The 22811-nt window shown below is 52.8% G+C and overlaps 1 protein-coding gene across 3 annotated transcripts in view; it reads right to left on the bottom strand.

Moving 5' to 3' along the window:
• Positions 1-18821, bottom strand: part of LOC133341495 (serum response factor-like) — a 37508-nt gene extending 18687 nt beyond the window's left edge. For 2 of the 3 annotated variants that reach the window (XM_061550179.1, XM_061550181.1), the window contains exons 1-2: positions 17010-18821; positions 11407-11706 (exon numbers count right to left, since the gene is read on the bottom strand). In XM_061550179.1, coding sequence (XP_061406163.1) covers positions 11407-11706; positions 17010-17408 — 699 coding nt within the window. In that variant the 5' untranslated portion in view covers positions 17409-18821. The remainder of the gene's footprint in view (positions 1-11406; positions 11707-17009) is intronic. The other variant, XM_061550180.1, reaches the window with a different exon arrangement.
• Positions 18822-22811: the final 3990 nt, after the last annotated feature.

Raw genomic sequence — 22811 nt, 5'->3', positions numbered from 1 at the left:
ACACTCACACACACAGTGACACTCACACACACAGTGACACACACACAGACAGTGACACTCACACACACAGTGACACACACACAGTGACACACACACAGACAGTGACACTCACACACTCACACACACACAGTGACACACACACACACAGTGACACTCACGTACTCACACACACACAGTGACACTCACACACACAGTGACACTCACATACTCACACACAGTGACACTCACACACACAGTGACACTCACACACACAGTGACACTCACGTACTCACACACACACAGTGACACTCACACACACAGTGACACTCACGTACTCACACACACACAGTGACACTCACACACACAGTGACACTCACTCACACACACACAGTGACACTCACATACTCACACACACACAGTGACACTTACATACTCACACACAGTGACACTCACACACACACACAGTGACACTCACGTACTCACACACACAGTGACACACACAGTGACACACTCACACTCACACACACAGTGACACTCACATACTCACACACAGTGACACTCTCACACACGCACAGTGACACTCACGCACACAGTGACACTCACACACACAGTGACACACACACACAGTGACACTAACACAGACAGTGACACTCACACACACAGTGACACTCACGTACTCACACACACACAGTGACACTCACACACACAGTGACACTCACGTACTCACACACACACAGTGACACTCACACACACAGTGACACTCACTCACACACACACAGTGACACTCACATACTCACACACACACAGTGACACTCACATACTCACACACAGTGACACACACACACACACAGTGACACTCACGTACTCACACACACAGTGACACACACAGTGACACACTCACACTCACACACACAGTGACACTCACACACACGCACACAGTGACACTCACGCACACAGTGACACTCACACACACAGTGACACACACACACAGTGACACTAACACAGACAGTGACACACACACACAGTGACACTCACGTACTCACACACACACAGTGACACACACACACAGTGACACTCACGTACTCACACACACACAGTGACACTCACACACACAGTGACACTCACTCACACACACACAGTGACACTCACGTACTCACACACCCACCCCGGCTCCTCCCCACATCACCGCTCATTAATCAATTAGGCGCACGTGCACGCGCAACTCCCCCGGGCACGCGCCTGATGCCCCCACCACGATCACCACCATCCCGGCCGTCCAGCATCTCCACGCGCACGCGCGGCAATGACAAAGATCCCCCGTACGGCCTTCACAAGACTGCTGGGGCAAGAGCCGTCAGCGAGTCGCACCTATGAAGGTCGGCATTGGCACACGAGAAGGCGGGTGGTCAACACCCACGCCCGGCCGCCTTTGTCTCCCCGGCGCTGATGTTTAATACACAACGCACAGAGTAGAGTCGACCTACGGGAAGCCCAGGACCGGTTGATATATTCGTCACCATTGTCGGCCATAAGCGGGCATCGAACTCAGGCCCTCCGGCTTCGAAGCGCAGTGCGTCAACCACTGCGCCACCGCTCCCCACGTGACAGCCACAGCATGATCCTGACCCCTAAGCACCCCGACTCCTGACCACTCACCCCAATCCCTGAGAGTCTCTAACGCCTACCAACCCCCCCGACTCCTGACGACTCACCCTAATCCCTGATAGAGTCTCTAACGCCTACCAACCCCCCCGACTCCTGACGACTCACCCCAATCCCTGATATTAGTCTCTAACGCCTACCCCCCCCGACTCAAAACCGCTTACTGCCCGCATTGCCAAACTCTCGCTCTTTTCGACCTCGACCTCGAAATTCAAACCACAAATCGTGACCCTCAACTCGGATCTGTCATTGGAGCCTCGCGAGCGCGGACGTCAACCGCGGGCCCCAAGCCTTTACCCCAAAGCCCAACACGCACACCCACAACTAACTGTACCTCGAAGTATCACGCGAACTGCCAACAAACTCTGAATGATACTCTCCCACCACTAACCACGACCCCGAAACTCTACTGACCCCGAAACTCTACTGACCCCTACATTCTACCCACACCGACCCCTACCCACACTGACCTCTAGCCCCTACGGAGGGCCGTCTACCCCTAACACGTACCCAGTAACCCCAGCCCCCCGTCCTAGGGGAGCCCAGGGCAGTGAGTGTGGGCCCCGGGCCCCCCACCTCCTCCTCCCCGTGTCGGGGGAGGGGAGGATGTGGGTCCCTGATTGACGCTGAGATTGGAGAGGCCTCGGAGGAATGTCGGAGCGACGGCGGGACACGCGCACGGCATAAACACTCTCTCAACACACACACACACTCAACACACACTCACTCAACAAACACACACTCAACACACACTCAACACAACACACACTCACTCTCTCAACACACACTCAACACACACACTCAACACACACACACTCACTCTCTCAACACACACTGAACACACACTCAACACACACACACACACTCACTATCTCAACACACACTCAACACACACTCAACACACACTCAACACACACACACTCACTCTCTCAACACACACACACTCAACACACACTCTTTCAACACACACTCAACACACACACACACTCACTCTCACAACACACACTCACTCTCACAACACACACTCAACACACACACACACTCAACACACACTCTCTCAACACACTCTCTCAACACACACTCAACACACACACACACTCACTCTCTCAACACACACACTCAACACACACACACTCACTCTCACAACACACACACACTCTCTCAACACACACTCAACACACACACACACAACACACACTCTCTCAACACACACACACTCTCTCAACACACACACAACACACACTCTCACAACACACACACACTCAACACACTCAACACACACAACACGCACTCTCAACACACACACACACACTCTCAACACACACACACTCAACACACACACACTCTCACAACACACACACACTCAACACACACTCTCTCAACACACACTCAACACACACACACTCACTCTCACAACACACACTCAACACACACACTCACTCTCTCAACACACACACACTCAACACACACACTCACTCTCTCAACACACACACACTTAAAACACACACTCTCACAACACACACTCAACACACACACTCACTCTCACAACACACACTCAACACACTCTCATAACACACACTCAACACACACACACACTCACTCTCTCAACACACACACACACTCACTCTCTCAACACACTCACTCTCTCAACACACACACACACTCACAACACACACTCAACACACACTCTCACAACACACACTCAACACACACACTCACTCACTCTCTCAACACACACTCAACACACACTCACTCTCTCAACACACACACACTCTCTCAACACACACACACTCACTCTCTCAACACACACTCACTCTCTCAACAAACACACTCACTCTCTCAAAACACACACACACACTCACTCTCAACACACACACTCACTCTCTCAACACACACTCAACACACACACACTCACTCTCTCAACACACACACACTCACTCTCTCAACACACACACACTCACTCTCTAAACACACACACACACACTCTCTCAACACACACACTCACTCTCACAACACACACACACACTCAACACACACTCACTCAACAAACACACACTCAACACACACTCAACACAACACACACTCACTCTCTCAACACACACTGAACACACACTCACACACACTCACTATCTCAACACACACTCAACACACACTCAACACACACACACTCACTCTCTCAACACACACACACTCAACACACACTCTTTCAACACACACACACACTCACTCTCTCAACACACACACACTCAACACACACTCTTTCAACACACACTCAACACACACACACACTCACTCTCACAACACACACTCAACACACACACACTCAACACACACTCTCTCAACACACACTCTCTCAACACACACTCAACACACACACACTCAACACACACACACTCAACACACACACACACTCACTCTCTCAACACACACACTCAACACACACACACTCACTCTCACAACACACACACACTCTCTCAACACACACTCAACACACACACACACAACACACACTCTCTCAACACACACACACTCTCTCAACACACACACAACACACACTCTCACAACACACACACACTCAACACACTCAACACACACACAACACGCACTCTCAACACACACACACACACTCTCAACACACACACACTCAACACACACACACTCTCACAACACACACACACTCAACACACACTCTCTCAACACACACTCAACACACACACACTCACTCTCACAACACACACTCAACACACACACTCACTCTCTCAACACACACACACTCAACACACACACTCACTCTCTCAACACACACACACTTAAAACACACACTCTCACAACACACACTCAACACACACACTCACTCTCACAACACACACTCAACACACTCTCATAACACACACTCAACACACACACACACTCACTCTCTCAACACACACACACACTCACTCTCTCAACACACTCACTCTCTCAACACACACACACACACACTCTCACAACACACACTCAACACACACTCTCACAACACACACTCAACACACACACTCACTCACTCTCTCAACACACACTCAACACACACTCTCACAACACACACTCAACACACACACTCACTCACTCTCTCAACACACACTCAACACACACTCACTCTCTCAACACACACACACTCTCTCAACACACACACACTCACTCTCTCAACACACACTCACTCTCTCAACAAACACACTCACTCTCTCAAAACACACACACACACTCACTCTCAACACACACACTCACTCTCTCAACACACACTCAACACACACACACTCACTCTCTCAACACACACACACTCACTCTCTCAACAAACACACTCACTCTCTCAAAACACACACACACACTCACTCTCAACACACACACTCACTCTCTCAACACACACTCAACACACACACACTCACTCTCTCAACACACACACACTCACTCTCTAAACACACACACACACACACACTCTCTCAACACACACACTCACTCTCACAACACACACACACACTCACTCTCACAACACACACACACACTCACTCTCTCAACACACAAACACACTCACTCTCTCAACACACACACTCACTCTCACAACACACACACACACACTCTCACAACACACACACACACTCTCACAACACACACACACTCAACTCTCACAACACACACACTCAACACACACAGACTCTCTCAACACACACACTCTCTCAACACACACACACACTCACTCTCTCAACACACACACACACTCACTCTCTCAACACACACACAGACTCTCTCAACACACACACAGACTCACTCTCTCAACACACACTCACTCTCTCAACACACACACACACACACTCTCACAACACACACTCAACACACACTCTCACAACACACACTCTCACAACACACACTCAACACACACACACTCACTCACTCTCTCAACACACACTCAACACACACTCTCACAACACACACACACTCACTCTCACAACACACACTCAACACACACACACTCACTCTCACAACACACACTCAACACACACTCTCACAACACACACACACTCTCTCAACACACACACACTCTCTCAACACACACACACTCTCTCAACACACACACACACACTCACTCTCTCAACACACACTCAACACACACTCACTCTCTCAACACACACACTCTCTCAACAAACACACTCACTCTCTCAAAACACACACACACACTCACTCTCAACACACACACTCACTCTCTCAACACACACTCAACACACACACACTCACTCTCTCAACACACACACACACTCACTCTCTCAACACACACACACTCACTCTCTAAACACACACACACACACTCTCTCAACACACACACTCACTCTCACAATACACACACACACTCACTCTCACAACACACACACACACTCACTCTCTCAACACACAAACACACTCACTCTCTCAACACACACACTCACTCTCACAACACACACACACTCTCACAACACACACACACTCAACTCTCACAACACACACACTCAACACACACAGACTCTCTCAACACACACACTCTCTCAAAACACACACACACACTCACTCTCTCTCTCAACACACACACACACACTCACTCTCTCAACACACACACACACACTCACTCTCTCAACACACACACACACTCACTCTCTCAACACACACACACACTCACTCTCTCAACACACACACACACTCACTCTCTCAACACACACACACACTCACTCTCTCAACACACACTCTCTCAACACACACAGACTCTCTCAACACACACTCACTCTCTCAACACACACACACACTCACTCTCTCAACACACACACACACTCTCTCAACACACACACACACTCACTCTCTCAACACACACACACTCACTCTCTCAACACACACACACACTCTCTCAACACACACACACACTCACTCTCTCAACACACACAGACTCTCACAACACACACACACTCAACTCTCACAACACACACACTCAACTCTCACAACACACAAACACACTCACTCTCTCAACACACACACACACACTCACTCTCTCAACACACACACACACTCACTCTCTCGACACACACACACACTCACTCTCTCAACACACACTCACTCTCTCAACACACACTCACTCACTCTCTCAATACACACACACTCACTCTCAGTGGTAGGAGTTTAGCGGTAGGGGTTTAGCGGTAGGGGTTTAGCGGTAGGGGTTTAGCGGTGGGGTTTAGCGGTAGGGGTTTAGCGGTAGGGGTTTAGCGGTAGGGGTTTAGCGGTAGGGGTTTAGCGGTAGGGGTTTAGCGGTAGGGATTTAGCGGTAGGGGTTTAGCGATAGGGGTTTAGCGGTAGGGGTTTAGCGGTAGGGGTTTAGCGGTGGGGTTTAGCGGTAGGGGTTTAGCGGTAGAGGTTTAGCGGTAGGGGTTTAGCGGTACGAGTTTAGCGGTAGGGGTTTAGCGGTAGAAGTTTAGCGGTAGGAGTTTAGCGGTAGGAGTTTAGCGGTAGGGGTTTAGCGGTAGGGGTTTAGCGGTAGGGGTTTAGCGGTAGGAGTTTAGCGGTAGGGGTTTAGCGGTAGGGGTTTAGCGGTAGGGGTTTAGCGGTAGGGATTTAGCGGTAGGGGTTTAGCGATAGGGGTTTAGCGGTAGGGGTTTAGCGGTAGGAGTTTAGCGGTAGGGGTTTAGCGGTAGGAGTTTAGCAGTAGGAGTTTAGCGGTAGGGGTTTAGCGGTGGGGTTTAGCGGTAGGGGTTTAGCGGTAGGGGTTTAGCGGTAGGAGTTTAGCGGTAGGGGTTTAGCGGTCGGGGTTTAGCGGTAGGGGTTTAGCGGTAGGGGTTTAGCGGTAGGGGTTTAGCGGTGGGGTTTAGCGGTGGGGTTTAGCGGTAGAGGTTTAGCGGTAGGAGTTTAGCGGTAGGGGTTTAGCGGTCGGGGTTTAGCGGTAGGGGTTTAGCGGTAGGAGTTTAGCGGTAGGGGTTTAGCGGTAGGAGTTTAGCGGTAGGAGTTTAGCGGTAGGGGTTTAGCGGTAGGGGTTTAGCGGTAGGGGTTTAGCGGTGGGGTTTAGCGGTGGGGTTTAGCGGTAGAGGTTTAGCGGTAGGAGTTTAGTGGTAGGAGTTTAGCGGTAGGGGTTTAGCCGTAGGGGTTTAGCGGTAGGGGTTTAGCGGTAGGAGTTTAGCGGTAGGAGTTTAGCGGTAGGGGTTTAGCGGTAGGGGTTTAGCGGTAGGGGTTTAGCGGTAGGGGTTTAGCGGTAGGGGTTTAGCGGTGGGGTTTAGCGGTGGGGTTTAGCGGTAGAGGTTTAGCGGTAGGAGTTTAGCGGTAGGAGTTTAGCGGTGGGGTTTAGCGGTAGGGTTCAGCCGTAGGGTTCTCTGTGAGGATTCAGTGTTTCCCAGGGTTGTGGTGAGAGTTCAGTGTTCGGGTTGTAAGTGTGTTGAACTTCTTCCCTACCGTACGTAGCCAACTGTGCTAATCGGAGGGCTATGTATGAGGATTAACAGTTCATAGTATGGTTAACAACTAAACTATTACACTACTTTTTATTATACCAGGTAAATCCCACTGAACTATATAGCTCTTTTTCAGAAACGACCTGGCCACAAATGATAGTTCAACGAAGTGGCTGGCTTTTCATGTGGAAATGTATAGCAGCCAAGTATCCAAACGCATGTTTCTAAATGTGGAGAGAAAAACCGGAGGACCTTGATAAAAAAAAATCCACGCGACCACAAATATACAGCAGGCGTCATGGTCGGGATCGAATCCACGACCACCTGTATACCAGGCGAGGTGGTTAACATCTCTGTGTTCATCGTCACGTGGTCAGAGTTAAGTCTCAGTGTTAGGTGTCCATAGCGTGATGGTTGTGATTCCGTTCTGTGCTCCGGGCTCAGGGCCGTGTTTCTTGGCCTGGCTCAGCTCGGGTTCTGGTCGCTCGGCTGCTGCCAAAGAAGCAGAGCGGCTCTGCCATGGCCCCACTCGGACTGGGGCTCAGCGAAATCCTGAGCACAGATGGAGCCACGCTCAGAGTTGGCTCAAATTAAGCGCTTGGCTGTGAGCCAGCTCACTTGAGCCAGAGTCGAGCCGAGCCGAGCCAGAGCCAGAGCCAAACCGAGCCAGAGCTGAGCCACGACAAAGAATCCGGAGCCGAGTGGCTCGGGTTCAGCGCTGGTAGTTTTGAGGTTTGGTGTCAGCGTGAGGATGCGGTGTCCGTACGTTCAAGGGTGGTGGTGTTGGGGATTTGCTGTTCAGACTTGGGGTAAGTGTCACGGAGCACTATTGTGAGACAAATCCCATATGTCAATCTCTCGCCCCGCCCCCCACTATGAGTGTCCCCGCTGCGTGAACCCATGGCTGCTGGCATCGTCGAGGAGGTCCCCCTGATGGCACTCAGCTGTCTCAGCCGGTGTCACCTCCCCGGTGTGTCTGGAGATCCCCTGCAGCTGGGGTCAGGAGTGCGCGGGGTGGGGGGGTCAAGATGGGCAGTGGGAGGGAGGGAGGGGCGATGGTGCTGGGAGAGAGAGACAAGAGCGAGGGGTGGAGGTGCGAGAGGGAGATGGATGCGAGCTGGGTGATGGTGGGAGAGGAATACAGAGATGGTGCTAGAAGGCAGAGAGAGAGAAGAGATGGAGCCCAGGAGAGGGTAGGAGGGAGAGGAGAGTGGGGAGGTGGGTGGGTGGTGAGGGGCAGGGGGAAGGTGGGGGGGGGCTGCTCCGCGGAGCTGCCAGCGCGGAGGAATGCGCCGGCCCGAAATGGCCGGAGACTAAAAAGGGAATAGATGCCATAGCGGAGCGCGCGGGCGGCCACCAACGTGGGGAGGGGGGCACGGGCGCCGGGCGTGGAGGGCGGGCCCAGACCCCCCCTGTCGTCCCGTTTATTCAGCACAACCGATGGGGTCCGTTTCACTTCGTACAGCAGCAGCCCCCAGCGCCCGCGCTGGGGGCTGCGAGGAACTGGAGCTCGACGCAAAACCGTAACGGCAACAACAGCAGCGGCCACAGCAACTACGACGACGACAACAACAACACGACAGCAGCGCTGCGATGGTGGCGTTATCATCCTCGCACACGCGCTGCGCACACCACGTGGCACCGGCAACTCCCTGCGCATCACGCACCCGCCCCCCCCTCCAAGCCCCGCACCTGAGTTCCCTCCCAGCCGCCTGCCTACTCCGCTCCTCCCAGGTGCGCGAGTGGAATCAGCGCGATGGGGAGAGGCAGGTAAACGAGGCAGGTAAACGAGGGGCTCGTGGCGGTGCGCAGGTAAAGCGCGCCTGCTCACAGGGACACCGCTGTGCGCTCGGCGACCCACAGCTACCCTGCTGCCCATCACACAGCTGCCTAATGACCTGTAACCCAGTGGTGAACGTGGATATTTAGAATCACATTTTGGAACATCGTGCATCTTGCAGCATCCTATGTAAACTACCAGTGTGGCTGTAGGTTCAACTGGAAGTGCCGTGCGGATTTGGAACTTAGCTCACACCGTGCATAGCTCACCGTGATGAATGGAGGTGCGTACGTCATATGCCGGCCCATTTCCATCACTGTCTGCACCCCACCACACCTGTACAGTGAACCCCACCTGCACCCCACCACACCTGTACAGTGAACCTCACCTGCACCCCACCACACCTGTACAGTGAACCTCACCTGCACCCCACCACACCTGTACAGTGAACCCCACCACCTGCACCCCACCACACCTGTACAGTGAATCACAGCCGCCTACAGGGCCCCACCAGCTCAGTGGCTGACCCATGTGCCACGACCGCATCTTCCTGTGCCACAAAATTTGAGATAGTTCGACATAAAGCAGCATCGAGGTCGACTCATGGCCCACCACTCACCGGTTCACGACGGTCGCTCACTCATCGGTCGCCTGTGTGTACCCCTCCTCTCGCTACTGCCATGGTTTACGGTTCGCGTGAACGTCGCCCATCGATTCCTCCACCCGCGTTGAGAACCCGGTCTACCAGACACTGACTCTTTAGTCCCGTCCGTACTGTGTTCAACCAGCACACAGAGTCACGCAAATATATTCACTCAACTAACTCCCTTGTCACCCAATCACTCACCCAATCACTCACCCACTCCCTTACTCACCCAATCACTCACCAACACTCCTCTTTCTGCTTCTTCCCTCCGCCACTGCTCTACTTCAGAATTCCCTCCCGCGTCTCCTCTCCCAAGCTCGTCTCACAAATAGCCTTGCTCAGGTCAGGCAGCGTCTTAACTCCTTTGTCTATTACAACTTGGATGGTGCTGTTTGTTACCGGCCACGTCACGATTTGGGCGTGTGAGCCTGGTCTCGGAAACAAAAGTATCGTGTCGTTTGTAGATATAACTCGCTGGCACGTCCCTACTAGCTTCATGGCTCATCGGATTCCTCCAGGATAAATAAACATTGTGATTCTGAATATTTAAATAAATAAATAAAATCCTCGTAGAGCCTTTAACAAACTGTCGGGGCAAGTGCTGTTAGCGAGCGCCTATGAAGGCCGACACTACACACGAGGGGGTGGGTGGCCAACACCACGCCCGACCGCCTTTGTCTCCCTAGTGGCAATGTTTACACACCGCACCAGGTACTCATTTGAGGCTGAGTCGACCTAGGGGAGGGCCCAGGACCATTCAGATAATCACCGGTGTTGGCCCCGAGCGAGAATTGAACTCGGTGGCCGGGTTCGTAGCGCAGCGCGCTAACCGCGACACGACCGCTCGCACACACGCGCACACACACACACGCTCTTCTCCCCCCCCCCCGCTACCCCCCAACACCCACCGCTCCCACCTTGCTGTCCTCCATGATGTCCGGCTCCCCGATCTGGTAGCTGAGCTCCGTCTCCTCGAATCCGCTGGCGCTCATCCTCTGCTCGGCGCCAGGGTCAGGTGCCGTGGCGGCGGCCGCCGTGGGCCGAGGCGGCGAGTCGGGGGAGTTGAGGCACGTCTGGATGAGCGCCTTGCCGCTCTCGCTCGTGATCATCGGCTGCAGCTTGCGCGTCGCAAACGTGTACACGTGGCCCGTCTCGCTGGCCACCAGCAGCATCACCTGCGTGCCGGTCAGCGTGGACAGCTCGTACGCCTGCGGGGGGGCGGGGGCAGCAGGAGGATGGAGGCACGACACGTGTATGTTCAAAAAGGGCCATTGCCCGAAACGTTATCGATGACATACACTGTGTTTCCAACCCCCACCCCCCGCACCCCCTTTAAGGCGGCAGTGTTATTGACGGATGTCTGGAGTGTTCGTGTTCTTTTTGACGGATCGTTAACGACGCACAGATCCTGTGGCCAGGTCGCTTCGGAAAAAAAAGCGTTCAATAGCTCAGTGGGCCCCTTACACCCCGGCAAAATAAAATAGTTTCAGTTTACATGAATGATGCGACCACCTGCTGATCGGTGTGTGACCATCGTGGGTGATTAACAGACGTGAGGAACGGGATTAATCACGTGACCGACACACGGGGGGGGGTGCGACTGATGATTGACACGCGGGTGATGCGGCTAAGACAGCCGCGGCTGACGGCCACGTGGTTCGTGACACACAGAGAGCTCGGCCATCACCACCCTTCCCTCCACGCCCCCCCACCGTGCCCCCCCCCCACTTCGTGCCCCCCCCCCCCCCCCCCCACTTCGCGCACCCCACCCCCGTCCCACTTTCACCGCCGCGTCTCCAGTTTCTCGCGGACGCGCGTCACGTGTCACGTGCGCGGCGCAGACTTCGCTTCAAGTGTCACACTAACACACACTACCAACACTAGCACACACACTCACACACTCACACACACACTCACACACTAACACACACACTCACACACTAGCACACTAACACAAACACTCACACTAGCACACACTACCAACACTAACACACACACTCACACACTAACACACAAGCACACTAACACACTAGCACAAACACTCACACTACCAACACTAGCACACACACTAACACTAACAAACACACACTACCAACACTAACACACACACACTACCAACACTAACAAACACACACTACCAACACTAACACACACACACTACCAACACTAACACTAACACACACACACTACCAACACTAACACTAACACACACTAACACTAACACACACTAACACACACTAACACTAACAACACTAACACACACACACTAACAACACTAACACACACACACTAACAACACTAACACACACACACTAACAACACTAACACACACACACTAACAACACTAACACACACACACTAACAACACTAACACACACACACTAACAACACTAACACACACACACTAACAACACTAACACACACACACTAACAACACTAACACACACTCACACTACCAACACTAACACACACACACTACCAACACTAACACACACTCACTAACAACACTAACACACACACTAACAACACTAACACACACACTAACAACACTAACACACACACACTACCAACACTAGCACACACACACTAACAACACTAACACACACACACACTAACAACACTAACACACACACACACTAACAACACTAACACACACACACTAACAACACACACTAACACTAACAACACTAACACACACACACTAACAACACTAACACACACACACCAACAACACCAACACTAACACACACACTCACTACCAACACTAACACACACTCACTAACAACACTAACACACACACTAACAACACTAACACACACTCACTACCAACACTAGCACACACTCACACTAGCACACACACACACACTACCAACACTAACACACACACACTAACAACACTAACACACACACACTAACAACACTAACACACACACACTAACAACACTAACACACACACTAACGACCAACACTAACAACACTAACACACACACTCACTACCAACACTAACAACACTAACACACACACACTAACAACACTAACACACACACACTAACAACACTAACACACACACACTAACAACACTAACACACACACACTAACAACACTAACACACACTCACACTACCAACACTAACACACACACACTACCAACACTAACACACACTCACTAACAACACTAACACACACACTAACAACACTAACACACACACTAACAACACTAACACACACACTAACAACACTAACACACACACACTACCAACACTAGCACACACACACTAACAACACTAACACACACACACACTAACAACACTAACACACACACACACTAACAACACTAACACACACACACTAACAACACACACTAACACTAACAACACTAACACACACACACTAACAACACTAACACACACACACCAACAACACCAACACTAACACACACACTCACTACCAACACTAACACACACTCACTAACAACACTAACACACACACTAACAACACTAACACACACTCACTACCAACACTAGCACACACTCACACTAGCACACACACACACACTACCAACACTAACACACACACACTAACAACACTAACACACACACACTAACAACACTAACACACACACACTAACAACACTAACACACACACTAACGACCAACACTAACAACACTAACACACACACTCACTACCAACACTAACAACACTAACACACACACACTAACAACACTAACAACACTAACACACACACTCACTAACAACACTAACACACACACACTAACAACACTAGCACACACTCACTACCAACACTAACACACACACACTACCAACACTAACACACACTCACTAACAACACTAACACACACTCACTACCAACACTAGCACACACTCACTACCAACACTAGCACACACTCACACTAGCACACACGAGCACACACTAACACATACTACCAACACTAGCACACACACACTAACAACACTAACACACACACACTACCAACACTAGCACACACACACTAACAACACTAACACACACACACACTAACAACACTAACACACACACACACTAACAACACTAACACACACACACTAACAACACACACTAACACTAACAACACTAACACACACACACTAACAACACTAACACACACACACCAACAACACCAACACTAACACACACACTCACTACCAACACTAACACACACTCACTACCAACACTAACACACACTCACTAACAACACTAACACACACACTAACAACACTAACACACACTCACTACCAACACTAGCACACACTCACACTAGCACACACACACACACTACCAACACTAACACACACACACTAACAACACTAACACACACACTAACAACACTAACACACACACACTAACAACACTAACACACACACTAACGACCAACACTAACAACACTAACACACACACTCACTACCAACACTAACAACACTAACACACACACACTAACAACACTAACAACACTAACACACACACTCACTACCAACACTAACAACACTAACACACACTCACTAACAACACTAACACACACACACTAACAACACTAGCACACACTCACTACCAACACTAACACACACACACTACCAACACTAACACACACTCACTACCAACACTAGCACACACTCACACTAGCACACACGAGCACACACTAACACATACTACCAACACTAGCACACACACACTAACAACACTAACACACACACTCACTACCAACACTAGCACACACACTCACTACCAACACTAGCACACACACTCACTACCAACACTAGCACACACACACTACCAACACTAACACACACACTCACTAACAACACTAACACACACACACTAACAACACTAACACACACACACTAACAACACTAACACACACACACTAACAACACTAACACATACTCACTACCCACACTAACACACACACTCACTACCAACACTAGCACACACTCACACTAGCACACACGAGCACACACTAACACACACTAACAACACTAGCACACACTCACTACCAACACTAACACACACACACTAACAACACTAACACACACACACTAACAACACTAACACACACACACTAACAACACTAACACACACACTCACTACCAACACTAGCACACACGAGCACACACTAACACAGCAACACTAGCACACACACACTACCAACACTAGCACACACTCACTACCAACACTAACACACACACACTAACAACACTAACACACACACACTAACAACACTAACACACACTCACTACCAACACTAACACATACACACTCACTACCAACACTAGCACACACTCACACTAGCACACACGAGCACACACTAACACAGCAACACTAGCACACACTAACACAGCAACACACTAACACTAGCACACACTAACACACATCACCCATATATCATTGATCAGACTGTTGGGGCAAGTGCTGTTCGCGAGCACCTATGAAGGTCGGTCAGGTGGGTGGCTGCTACAATGCCCAGCCGCCTTTGTCTCCCCAATGCTGATGTTAACACACCTTACGAGGTACTAATTTAAGGCCGAGTTAACCTAGGCGAGGTCCAGAACAGGTTCAGATATTCGTCCCCGGTGTTGGCCGTGAGCGGCAATCGAATTGCAGTGGCTGGGTTCGTAGCGCAGTGCCCTAACCACTGCGCCACCGCTCCTTATAACGGAGCGGTGGTGCAGTGACAAACGACGCACTCCAAGGCAAAGATCCCCCGTATAGGCTTAAGTCTGTTGGGGCAAGTGCTGTTAGCGAGCACCTATTAAGGCCGGCACGGCACACGGGGGGGGTGGGGTGGTCAGCACCACGCCCGACCGCCTTTGTCTCTCCAGTGACAATATTTACACACCGCACCAGGTACTCATTTGAGGCCGAGTCGACCTAGGGGAGGCCCAGAACCGGCTCAGATAATCGTCGCCGGTGTTGGCCGTGAGCGGGAATCGAACTCGGCTCGCCGGGTTCGTAGCGCAGCGGTAGCGCTGACCGCTACCCCACCGCTCCCCAGCCCTCTCATGCACCACAGCCGTCCATCAGCACCACCACCACCTCCACCACCACCTCCACCACCACCTCCACCACCACCTCCACCACCACCTCCACCACCACCTCACACCCCGTTATTGCCTTCAACCCGACTATTGGGGTAGCAGCAGCACCATCGTCATCAGCACCACCACGACCACACGCGCGCACCACCGTCACCATCGTCATCATCATCATCAGCAGCACCACGACCACACGCGCGCACCACCGTCACCATCGTCATCATCAGCAGCACCATCACCACCGTCATCATCATCAGCAGCACCACGACCACACGCGCGCACCACCGTCACCAGCGCACGAACGCGCGCAGCCCGATCCGACCCGAGGTGACGAGGACCCGCTCACGACCCCGATGATCTCGAGCGAGATCTCAAGACCGTGACCTCCCCCCCCCCACTAGGGGCCCACCTCTCCTCCCGGCGTCCCCTCGCCGCCCCCCCCTCACCTTCTTCATGATGCCCGTCTTGCGCTTGCTGAACGTGGTGTACCGCCGCAGCTTGTTGTCAATGAACTCCATCTTGATCTTGACGCGGCCGCGCGTCTTCTTGCCGGGCTTGAGTCCCGTGGGCGCCACGCCGCGCCCCGGGTCCATGGGGTCGCGCCCGGGGAAGCAGGGCCCCCCTCCCCCGGAGACGCCGTCGCGGCCGGGAACCCCCCCCTGGGCCATCGCCACCGCCGCCGCCGCCTCGCCGCTGCCGAGGCTGTCGTCGTCGTCGCTATCGTCAGAGGCCCCCTCGGACATCTTGCAGTCGGAGTGACCCCGCAGGGAGAGGCCGGAGCCGGCCGCGGGCCCCCTGTTGGGGCCCTCCATGCGGGGCGCGGAGCGCGAGACGGGTGCCTCCATGCGGGGCGCGGTCTCCCGGCCCCGAGTCGCACGCGGCCGCCGCGCGCGGCCCCATAAACACGCGCAGCACACGTGTCACGCCGCGCCGCGAAAGTAGTGCGCGCACGTCCGCCGGCTCCCGGGGCCCGAGACCGCGGCCGACAGCCCCGGGCAGGGTCCCGACGGCCCCGGCGCGAGCGGCGGGACTTGTTGCGAGGCCACGGCGAGTTTGGCCCGAGCGCCGATCGGATTTGCGCTTCACGCGGCGGAGCGCTCCGGCCGGCGTGAAGCGGTCATTGCCATTTATAGAAGCCGAGCCCCATGTTTGGTATTTGATGCCCAAACAAGGAGCGCGACGGCGCGCGCGCCGCCTTCGCGTGACGTCACAGGGAACCCTGCGAGGGGCTTCCCCCGCCCGGTGGATAGCGAGCGACAGTCACCAACCCCGTTACTCTGTCACCAGGATTACATCTCCGTTAAGTCTGTTACCATGATTACACCCCCGTTACTCTGTCACCAGGATTACATCCCCGTTACTCTGTCACCAGGATTACCAGCATCGTAACTCTGTCACCAGGATTACATCCCCGTTACTCTGTCACTAGGATTACATCCCCGTTACTCTGTCACCAGGATGACAACCCCGTTACTCTGTCACCAGGATGACATCTCCGTTACTCTGTTACCAGAATTACCACCCCGTTACTCGGTCACCAGGATTACCACCCCCGTTACTGTCACCAGCTCCGTTACTCTGTTACCAACCCCGTTACTCTGTCACCAGAATTACATCCCCGTTACTCGGACACCAGCATTGCATCCCCGTTACTCGGTCACCAGGATTACCAGCCCCGTTATCAGCAAAGCCCCTCCCTCCCCGCGCCTCTGCCGTGTTTACCAATCCGCCACGTGACGCGATACACAACCGGACGATTCGCCTGGCTGACCACATTTGTCTCTCCACGTTACAGAAATACAAGTTTGCTTCGCACAATTAAAGCAAACATCGGTTCGATACAAGCACACTCTGGACCGGTATCGACATTCATCGTTTCATCAGCAGAACCAGGCGTGCTTGAACTAAGTGAAGTGTCACGTGTCTCTGTTCGACACGAGTCTTAGTTCCTGCAGAGTTGAAGGGTGTGTATTCAAATCGGGTTTGGCGGTCAGTGGTGGCACCCGCTTCCTGCGTGAAACAGTGCAGGAGTTCTGCAGACATCAACAAACATCAACAAAAACATCATCATCATCACCACTAACACGCCACATGCTCGGCGTCACAGCTGATGACAGCGTCGCGTGGGCAGAGGGCCCCTCACCCCGCCCCGCTGCGGTCGAGGACTGAAGGAGGAGAGGAGGAGGAAGAGCAGCAGGAGAACGAAGAGCGGGAGGAGGAGGAGATGAGCGGGAGCAGAAGACGCGGGAGGAGCAGGAAGATGAGCGGGAGGAGGGAGAGGAAGATGAGCGGGAGGAGGTGGGGGGGGATGAGCGGGAGGAGTGGTGGAGGAGGAGCCACTCGCGCTCAGCTCCATGTTTAGCCTCGTCTCGCCGCGCGTCACCCTGGCGCGCTATAATTACCCGTGAGAGCGGGGCTCCGAGCCCTAATAAGGAGCGGGGCGGCTCCCAGGGTCGCGAGCCCAGTCCCTTTGGCCCGGCTCCCGTCAGGGGCTGGGGCGGAGCGCAGGTGGAGGAGCCGGGAGGGATAACGGCACCAAGCCTCGAGGAGGAGCCTCCAGCGCTCTCCGACCCATCAACCCCCATGTGAACCATCCAACCTGCAGCGTGGCACCACAGCTCGCTCGCATCTCGAATGCGCGCGCGTCACTCGGCACGGGGTTCACTGTCAGCGTAGCCGCCGTTGGCCAATCTCACGCCTCCCTCTGGTCGCTCCTTCATTGACCCATTGTCGAGCGTGAGAAGGGCGCGACCGTGACCCCTACACACTGACCCCGGGCCCCAGGAGGGCGCGGGGAGGAGGGTGGGCACACTCGGCTCTCACTCTCTCAGCAGCCCCACTGGCGAATCCACGTCCAATCCTCACTCCCATGGCAGGGCCCAGTCTCATCATAGGATGACCACCTTGAATACCCACGGCAGTATTTGAATACCACCAGAACCATCCACACCACCAATGCCACTCACACCACTCTCACACAACCCACACTGTCATTCATCACTTAAGTGGCAGTGATGTCTTCACTTGCCTCGCTGTCGGCAGGTCACGGGACAGACCCCGGTGTTTTAGGACGACTGACTGAGATGACTGGTAAGATGCTCCACCTGTGCCAACTTGCTCATTCGAGCCGTCCGGCGCTCTGCTCGTTGTCAGCGTCGCTCCTCCGTCCTCCGTTGTTACTGGAGGCCACCTCCCACTGCCTTGTAGCCTCAAAGTGCACCTAGCCTGGCACTGCACAGTATCGTCTTTCACAAGCCTCCTCCCAGAGGCTGATCTTGACCCTGCTGGTGCCAGTCATCTGCAAGTCAACTCTGCTGCCACGTCTTTCGGTACCAAATCAGTCCATCTCTTCTCTAGCCCGTGCCATGCCCGTTAAGCAACCTCTATCCGGCCAAACAAAAGCTGCTTGGTCATGCGGTGGCTGAGCATGCGGACTACATCACCCAGCCAACATAGCCTCGCCTGCCGAAGGAGCTCGCCGATGGGAGTGTCCAGATGAAAGAATCTGTGAGCTCCTCACACGATCCAGTCTGGTTAAACCGAGGATGGATTGCTGGCAGGCCAGCCTGAATTTGTAAAACCGTTCCAGATGTTCATATAAAGGGGTCGACGTTTCGCAAGCAAAGAGAAGGGAGGGCATAACTGTGGTCCAGAAGACTGGGAGCAACTTCCACACAGCTGATGAAAAGATAGTGCTGCTCGACTGATTGGGAAAAAGAACATCTGCTGGCAACACACAGCTGGTCAATACAACATTGCTCAGGTAACGGAACTTCTTCACTCTCTCGACAAGCACCCAATTGTTGATGGAAAGTTGAGAACATTAAGTGATCGAGGACACTTGGTACCTCGGCAGGTGCTTTGTTTTGGTGGGGTTTATGGCAGGGCTCTGCCTATTTGAGCAGCAGTGTCCACCTCCTGCCCGGCTCCAACTCTTCTCGTAGAGCTGTTGTGTGAGGGTAAGGGGGGCACCATACCACTGACAGACCGCTAAGCACAGTGGACTTGCGGGAGCCAAAATTGACATTTGGTCGTGTCGGGCCAACCCCAGCAGCCGCCTAGCACCGTCCATACTCCCAACTCCTTCTCAGACTGAGCAACGATTACCAGATCATGAGCAGACATGGTTGACCCGTAGGGAACCATCATCCCTTGACCGCACCCAGGAGTAATGCGGCCAGCAGACGAGAGCTCTGTGTGCTCAGTCTACTAAAATAATACCCGCCCCAGCAGCAACAGCAGCCGGTAGACATCTCACGCCACCGCTGTTCGTGCAACAGTCAGCCCAGAGCTCTGACCCTGCACCGCCTTTATATACTGTCCTCGACACCACGCTCCTCCTCGAACCAGAGCCACCCATCCTCTTCATTGCTCACACCCCCTCGCCGGTGTGGGGGAGACAATCAACGGAGAGCAATTGGCTAAACAATGTAATCCAGCTACGAATCAGGACTACAAGCTAGAGTGCACAAATTCCCACTCGTGTGTTTAACAAGGTTTAATAACCTTAATACCACGTGTACCTATACATTACTCGTGTCTGTGTGTATTGTGAGCCTCATGACTCAGGCATTATTGACCAGCCTCCCATTGTATCTGTACCACAGGGAGCCACTGATCGGATGGTTTAACGAACTACGTGTCCATTACCGCAACACCCGCACCACCAACACAACCAACAACACTCAAACTACCACTAACAACAACCGCCATTCGCCACGAAGTGGCTGTGACGTCACCACGGCGATTGTGCCAGGCTATGTGCATGTTAAATTCGACGTGAAATGTCAAACGCCCACTGGCAGGTCACGGGATAGACCCAGGTGCCATGGGTCGACTGACTGAAATGACTGGCCGATGCACCACCTGTGCCCCCTACTGGGCCAACTTGCTGTGCTTTAGCCACCGGCGCTCCGCTCGTTGTTGTGAGCGGCGCTCCTCCGCCCTCCGTTGTTACTGGAGGGCGACTGCCTCCAACCACCCAATAGCGTCCTTCACGAGCCTCCTCCTCCATAATGGCTGATTTTGACACCTCGTTCGAGTCATTGGCAAGTCCACTCAGCTCCATATCCCCTCGTACCACATAATTCGATCTCTTTTCTAGCCCATGCCGCGACCATTTAGCCCCCTCTATCCGGTCGAACGAAAGCTGTTTAGGCATGCGGTAGCTGGGCATGAGTACTACATGACCCAGCCAACGCAGCCTTGCCTGCCAGAGGAGCTCACCAATGGAACTTTGTCCTGATCCGTCAAGGATTTGTGAGCTCCTCACACAATCTAGCCTGGTTAAACCCATGATGGATCGTAGGCAGGCCAGCCTAAATGTTTCTGACCGGCGAAGATGTTCCATTAGGGGGGTCCACGTTTCGCAAGCATAAAGGGAGTGCATTATCATGGCCGAGAAGACCCGAAGCTTCGTGTCGAGCGACAGACCAGGTAGCTTCCATAGTGTTATGCAGCCGATAAAAAGATAATGCCGCTCGACTGATTCGGAGTGAGACCTCTGCTGTCAAACTGGAGCCAGTCATGAGCACACTGCCAAGGTATGGAAAACTCTACACTCTCTCCACAACTGCCCCATCACCAATTGGGAGTTGTGGGGGTAGAGTGCCCGATGGTACAAAATACCCAGGCAGGTGCTTCGTGGCTCGCTCCAGGTTCAGTAGCAGCGCCTCCAATTCCTCCTGTGAGTGAGCAGCAATCACCAGATCATCAGCATACATAACATGGTTGACCAATAGGGAGCCATCCCTTTACCACACCCTGACATCAATTAGTCACCCATTGTATCTGTACTGATAGAAATTCCTCCGGTACAGCCATCGAAGGCTTCAACGAAGTACGAAAAAATGTGGGAGCCAGAGGACAACCGTTGCACCCCAAGGTGAACAGGGAATGGCTCAGACTCCCACCCATGTAGTTTTACCTGGGCTTGCCTATCATCATGTAGGTCCTTAATGATTTTGAGCTGAGACTCAGAGACTACAATAGCACAAAGAACAACACAGAGCCCAGGCATATTGGTGTAATAGGCCTTGACCAAGTATATAATAGAGATATAGATGCTGTGGGAATTCCCTACACCTCTGGTTTAGCAGACGGACAGACAATATGGTGTCTGGGGCTCCACAAGCCTTTCCACAGCGTGCCTGTCACGGCGATATTGAATAATCCTTACCAAGACCTTTCCCAGCACACCGAGGAAGGATATGTACATGTAGTTGTTACAGTCTGTGCAATCTCCCTTC

This window comes from Lethenteron reissneri, chromosome 11, assembly GCF_015708825.2.
Source record: "Lethenteron reissneri isolate LAM-NWPU_2019-01 chromosome 11, ASM1570882v1, whole genome shotgun sequence".
NCBI lineage: Eukaryota > Metazoa > Chordata > Hyperoartia > Petromyzontiformes > Petromyzontidae > Lethenteron > Lethenteron reissneri.
This window is presented reverse-complemented; position numbering and strand designations above follow the sequence as displayed.